Source organism: Vigna angularis, chromosome 6 (assembly GCF_016808095.1).
Source record: "Vigna angularis cultivar LongXiaoDou No.4 chromosome 6, ASM1680809v1, whole genome shotgun sequence".
NCBI lineage: Eukaryota > Viridiplantae > Streptophyta > Magnoliopsida > Fabales > Fabaceae > Vigna > Vigna angularis.
The window spans coordinates 26,303,185-26,309,858 of NC_068975.1; the positions used below are offsets into that span (position 1 = coordinate 26,303,185).

Here is a 6,674-nt window from a genome sequence, read left to right on the forward strand (position 1 = left end):
CCATTAGATGATTCACTTCCAAGGAGAGAAAAATGACTGAAGAGGATCTGAATCTAGCCAGATCTCTCATTAGCACAAGTATAAGTGTCAGAGATCTCACATTAACTAGAAATAAGAAAAAATAAATTCAAACTTCATCTTACAATCTAAATTTATAGAGTTAAGTTTAAAACTTATTTCTTAATATGATATAAGATTCATCTATAAATATCTAATCCCACACTCAAGATATATACGTCTCTCTATAGTACAATTATCTACCTGTAATGATACTTTGTAATTAGATGATAATACACAAATACTTTGCCCAATGGTACATAATCTATTTAACTTAATAGTTATTCATATAATATGTATATATAATATATTAATTTCTCCCTCATACAGGTTTTCTAGTTCATTTTCTTATCGTAGAGGGATGGCAAACTCAGTAGCCCAGCCTTCTTAATAGTGTTAATACACTCAACAAATTCTAATGACATATTTATATATATAATTTTGTATTTCAATTTATTACCTGACATAAAATTACCAAAAGGAGATGCCTATTCTTTCCTGTAAATGACTGTAAAGGTCATGATATTTGGAAAGAACTACCATACTTATCTTCTAGTATTTATACTCACTCATATTCTAAGATGGCCAAGCTCAGAGCTAGTTCTTGATACCTCTTTGTCCTCAGGTTTTAGATCTTCTTTTTCCTTGCTCTTGGACACCTCTTCTGCCATGGTTCTCCTTGGAGGAGCTGAACAGACTGGAACCACGGATCTGATTCTCACAGCTGGTGCCCTAAATAGAGGAGTAGGTGTTCTCATCATGCCAAATCTTTCAGGAGTAGATGTGCCTGGACTTAGTGGGATGCCTGTTCTCAACCTTGATGCAGCATGTTGTGGTCTTGAACCAACAGATGAAGTAGGGCATATGGTTCGCACAATGGAAGATGATGAAGGAGCTGGTGGTCTAAAACTTCTGTTGTAGCTTGCTTGTGAACGTGATCTGAGAACAGATGAACCAATCCTTGATGGGTTTTGGAGCTCAGAATTAGGTGGTCTGTGTACAGATCCCATGCTCCAATGAGAATCCCATTCAGATTTCTCACATTGTTCTCCCTGCTCAGTAGTTCTACTTCTGCTTCCAGAACTATCATGCTTCTTACTCTCATCAACTGAACCTGGTGGTAAGAGACCGGTTTCATTGCTAAGGGTACAAACTGGAGGATCTTCTGTTTTTTCTTCTTGTATCTCTCTGATGGTTAGTGTTGACCTGCCTGCATTTAGTTCTGGAGCAATTTGGTTTGAAAAACAAAATGAAGGGCTTGATGTAGCCATTGAAAATTTTGGTCCTACAGGAACTGATCCCAACTCGCTGGGGAAATAAAGACAGTGGTCTGGCTGGAACATGGACTGCATTAATGGATAAATATGTTGAGTAGATGGAATAATTGGCTGAAAGGTTAGTGCCAACAGACGATTTTGTTGCTGCAAAATTTGTTCTTGCTGCCAAATCTGATATAGAGCCACCTCTGGCGAGAAACTAGAGATTACACAATGCTGGCATTGAGTAGTGTACATGTCTGTAGCAGGATGAGTAGATACCAAAGAGGTTGTAGCGAATTTTTGCCGTCCAAGTTGATTATCACCTTTGGAAAAATTCTCTGAACCATTTGCAAGGATGCGAGCTATGATGACTTGATCTTGTTCGTCATTGCCTCTAGACTCCGGCGAAAATGAAGATGATAAACTATGCTCTGACACTTGAAGAAATTTAGAACAATAACAATCAGTTAAATGTGGGAAGGAAAGACAGAAAAATGTGAAAAAAAGAGAAAGAAAGGTACGATGAAAAAAAGTCATATTCAGACAGCTAATATGCAGACACAGAGAGATATGATTGAAGAATCAAAATGCTCACATTTTTTCAATGCAGCCCAAGCAGCCATGGCAGCATTTTTTTGAGCCTGTTTCTTTGTCCTAGCTGGATCTCCTGTAAAATGCTTTCCTGCAATCTCAACTGTACAAGAGAAGTTAGGACCATGACCTGGTCCAGTTCGAATTGTAGTATAAACAGGAAGGTTCAGTCCAGCTCTATGAGCAGTTTCTTGGAGTAAATTCTTGTATACTCCTGTTTCATCCTGTCAATATCCAAATGAAAAATCTATATTTAGAAAAAATCTTTTAGATCAACAATGACATTCTATAATTCTTTAATTCCTAACATTTGTGGTATGTTTCTGTTCTTACTATAATCCAAAATTCTTCTATTTGTCTATTTTATATACTATTTGGTTGCAAAAAACGTTAAATGTAATTAATGAATCAACCAGACTCAACATATTTTGGGGAAATGCAACCCTCTAAAAGAAGATAAAAAAGAGACTACAAAATTAAATATCTATTTGTAAATGTATATTTTGCCCTGAAATGGCTTATATTATAAGTTGACATTTAAACCAGTAATACAGAGAAAGCTAAACATGAAAATTCAGCTTTAAATAATCTTATTAAAATGTTTCTGGTTACCTAGAAAGTGGGTGTTAAAATGATTTTTGTATTTCTGATACACTAAATACTTTTAAGATAGATTTCTGCTCTTATTTTACTATACTAGTACAATATTGAATATTTTCATAAGAAGAAATACTTTTCCAATTCCAGTATTCAAGATCAAAATCCTTATACATCAAACTACAAACTGTGAATGGAAGAGTGATTACAGCTCTAAAGAAAGAAAGAAAACCCAGAAAGAAGATTCTTAAGAAATTTCATTTGCTAACCAGAACTCTTGCAGCCAAAGCTCTAGAGGGACCTCTTTTTGCAAGAGTGTTAAGAGCTACCTCAGCTGCTGCATGTTCTGCATGTCTAAGAGTAGAGCAGAAAGTAGGACTTTCAAAGGTCTCTCCATTAAAGTTTACAGTAGCTTTAAAACGAGGAGCATGATCTGGTCCTTCGCGAATGCATGAATAGGCTGGCAAATTAAAACAGCTTCTTTGAGCCAACTCTTGCAGCCGATTCTTGTACATGTCTGCGCACAAATAAAAATTAAAAACGAATTTATTTTTTTATAATTTGAGGTGAAGGAGGGAAGGAAAAAGAAAACTTGTATTATTCTAGCAAACATTTATCTGGTCACATCATAATATCACTAATGCTCTCTCTTTTGTTCAACAACAAAGACTCATATCAGTCAAACATCCTATGCTAGAATCTTCACTCTCTAAAGCCGGAAAAAAACAGAGACTTTCTTCAACTTTCCATAGTTTAAAAAGGGTAGTCATACCACAACTGTAACGTCTCAATTTCTCTTAAATTGTCTACCATTAAACCAAAGATCAACATAATATATTCTTCATCTACGTAACCACAACCCCCACACTTAGTATTCATATGAGTCAACAAGAGAAATGTTAGCAACATATGTGTAACATACTCTTTTAAATACACTCTTGACTACTGGTTGAAACTTACTGAAAATCACAAAAACATAGAGTCTTGCTTCACATTTTAGGTTTCAATAAATTTTAACCAATGACAGAAAGTGTATTAGAAAGAGTGTATCAGAGAATGGGTTGCCAGTACTCTACATGTAACACACCCTCACATAGGCAATCTAAGGATTAGTTCCATAAACCAAAAAAAAAGGAGCAATGTTTATAACAAGACTCGTGAACTGATAGTAAAGATAAACCTAATCAAACAACAAAATAAGCAGCACTAACTGTTTCTACATAAATTCGAAAATACTAACAACACAGTAATTCGACATGTTTTCTGTACATTGGGACAAAACTTTTTCGGGAGCAATTTACACCGACAAAAGCAGAATCACCATTTTACAAAATCTCGTTCCAAATAAATGAAAATGTAAAATTGCAGCACAGAAAAGAAACACTCGAAACCCCCAATAGTAAGTAACTAAACAGTGAAAGAATGAAACAGACCCATTAGTCTATGTTCACTCAACATCTATGAAACAACCCAACGAACCCATATTCAGCACGATCAAACCCGTTTATAAGAATACAACTCAGAAATTGCATTGATAAAATCAAAAGAACAGCAACAAAGTAAGAAAAATCAAACCTTTTGAAGAGTACTGTGAAAAGATCTGAGTGTGAGGAACCACAAAATGAAGCACAACTAAAAGTATCAGAGAGCCTCTAAATCTTTTGAGTGTTTGGTTAGAGAAAAAATTGGAGAAAGTGAAGGAATAGGCAGAATGATAAAGTAACAGTAAAGTAAGATTTATTACCGGCACAACACAACAAGGATGTTTATTTTCTGCTTAGGGAAGCAAAACCACGCAAGCAATCTATATTTATGGCTCATTCATTATCATAACTGTTTCCTACTTCACAAAAGGTTGAAGTTCATATCTTTATTATTTTATAAATAAATAGTACTAAATAAAAATAAATGTACTTGTGTTGTTTATAAAAATATAACATGAATTTGTCTCTCAATTCTAGAATTCTTCATAATAAATATCCTAACATCTTAATTCTTAAAAAAATATTACTTTGTAGGCCTTCGGTGATTGTTTACATGCATAGTTATTGGTCTATTAACAGTTTGAATGTTTTCAATTATCACGAATATTATTTAAATTAGAATTATCAATAATTAAATTATTATTAATTTAAAATTTATTCCAAAATTTATAAATATAAACTTAAAATAAAAAAGATAAATAAATATATTTAATAAGTGTTAATTATTTAAATGGCTTAATCTTTACTTTAACAATAAAATATCTTTTACAAATAACTTTTTCTAATTTAACTAGATATTTAAACCACGAAAATAAAAATTTTGATTTTTAACACATACAGTAAATAATTAATTTTAAAAAAATATTTTCTTTGATATACTTAAATTTTTTACATTTATTTAATATTATTTTTTTCTATTTTTTATTTTCTTTTTTTACCTATATAATTATTTTACCTTTATACATATAAAGTGTGTCATGTATGATCACTCTTGATTTTAACTCTAACAGCAAAAATTTATCAATCCAGTGTCATAAAACATAGGATTAAATATGTTTTTGATCCCTTAACTTTTAGTGAAATTGGGAATTAGTCCTTCTTCAAAACTTTGGCCTAATTTAGTCCTCAAACTTTAAAAATGTGTGAATTTAGTCCTTTTAACTAATTTTTGTTAGGTTTATTTGATGTTTCAAGTACGTTTCATGATAGTATTTGAGTTGTTTATACCATTTGATACATTTTTACTTCAATGTTAACTGAGAAATGCGTTTGAAACATCAAATAAAGTTAACAAAAATTGGTTAAAATGACTAAATTCATACATTTCTAAAGTTTGGGGACTAAATTAGTCTAAAGTTTTAAAGAGGGACTAATTCTAATTTTGATTAAAAGTTAAGGGATAAAAAACATATTTAACTCTAAAACATAATAATTGTTACTTTTCGCCCGCAAAACTTTGGCAACCTTTTACATATATCAAGGCGCTAAATTTGTAACAACTGAGGTTTTAAATTTGATTTACCAGTACATATTTATAATATTTCAATTTGTTTTTTTATGCTAGAAACTCATAAGAAATATATATTTAAAAAATGAAGAAACATAAGTATTATCACATTGGAGAACATGTTTGAGACATTGGCCAAGGTATCATGCATCTATCACATTGGAGCCATGGTATCATGATGATAAGAGGAACCAACATAATTGCTTTTAGAGAAAACGAACTAATATCTCTTATTTAACAAAAATATTAAAAAGACAACGTAGTTAACAATATTAAAAAACAATTACCATGACAATAGTAACATGGGTTAATCAAATATACAATTTTAGTTACATGGTTAATCAATCTTAATCTTTCATGTCATTAAAAAATAAATTTGCTGGTAATTAGTTTTAAGAGTTTATTCACGTTTTCAAGTAACTAAAAATCATGATAAGTTGTCTTCCAACAATAATATTACACAAGTCAATTAATTATATAATACTTTGAAATTAGATGAATTTCTTTTATTTAAACTACTAGTAAACGCGCCATTTAATTTTAGTTTAAAAGCCATATATAAAGCGTTACTTGATCAATGTAACTCTTTATACTAACATTGCATTAATAAGTAAGTTTAATAAGTATATAGTTCAACAGAAAAATTCCCTTCATGAATCTCCGCAATTTCTTCGCACACCCCCTCACACATTCGAAATGTCCTTTTGCCTTCTCAGAAGTTATTTCCGAATTATATATTTGGAAAGTTTTTCGGAACAAACTTTTCGAAATTTCCGAAATAATTTTTTCAAATAAAAATTTCAAAACATGATTTTTAGAATAGAATTTGGTAAACATATGAAATATGTCAAAACCCGAAAATGACATGTGGAAGGAGAAGGCAAGTGTATGTTTCTGGAGTGGACAAGTGATTTCGGTGGTAGTATTTAAATTAAATTTTTAAATCCTCTTGTCATTTTCTGATACCATTCTTTCTATCTAAAACTTTTTCTTTTTTCTTTTCTCCTCCTTCTCTCTAAAATATTTTTTTTCTCTCTAAAAATCTCTCATTTCACTTCATCTGATTTACAATTAAATTGTACGAAAGCTATCCGAGTGTCAAGAACTTCAATTTTCACCGATCAATGTTTCCTTTAGAACGGATAAGTCTCAATCTTTGGGGTTCTTGTAGGATTTTGA

At 31.4% G+C, this 6,674-nt stretch overlaps 1 protein-coding gene across 3 annotated transcripts; it reads right to left on the reverse strand.

Annotated features, from left to right (window-relative positions):
- Positions 1-431: 431 nt before the first annotated feature.
- LOC108341808 (double-stranded RNA-binding protein 3) lies at positions 432-4,325 on the reverse strand. 3 transcript variants are annotated; one of them, XM_052879412.1, is made up of 4 exons: positions 4,249-4,325; positions 2,774-3,021; positions 1,912-2,131; positions 432-1,753 (listed from the first exon to the last, which is right to left on the reverse strand). In XM_052879412.1, the coding sequence occupies exons 2-4, from the start codon at positions 3,017-3,019 to the stop codon at positions 627-629; spliced, it is 1,593 nt and encodes a 530-aa protein (XP_052735372.1). In that variant the 5' UTR covers positions 3,020-3,021; positions 4,249-4,325; the 3' UTR covers positions 432-626. The 3 variants fall into 3 exon arrangements, with proteins under 3 accessions (XP_052735372.1, XP_052735373.1, XP_017434950.1); XM_052879413.1 differs by lacking the exon at positions 4,249-4,325 and adding an exon at positions 4,080-4,242 and having other exon boundaries at positions 2,834-3,021; XM_017579461.2 differs by lacking the exon at positions 4,249-4,325 and adding an exon at positions 4,080-4,242.
- Positions 4,326-6,674: the final 2,349 nt, after the last annotated feature.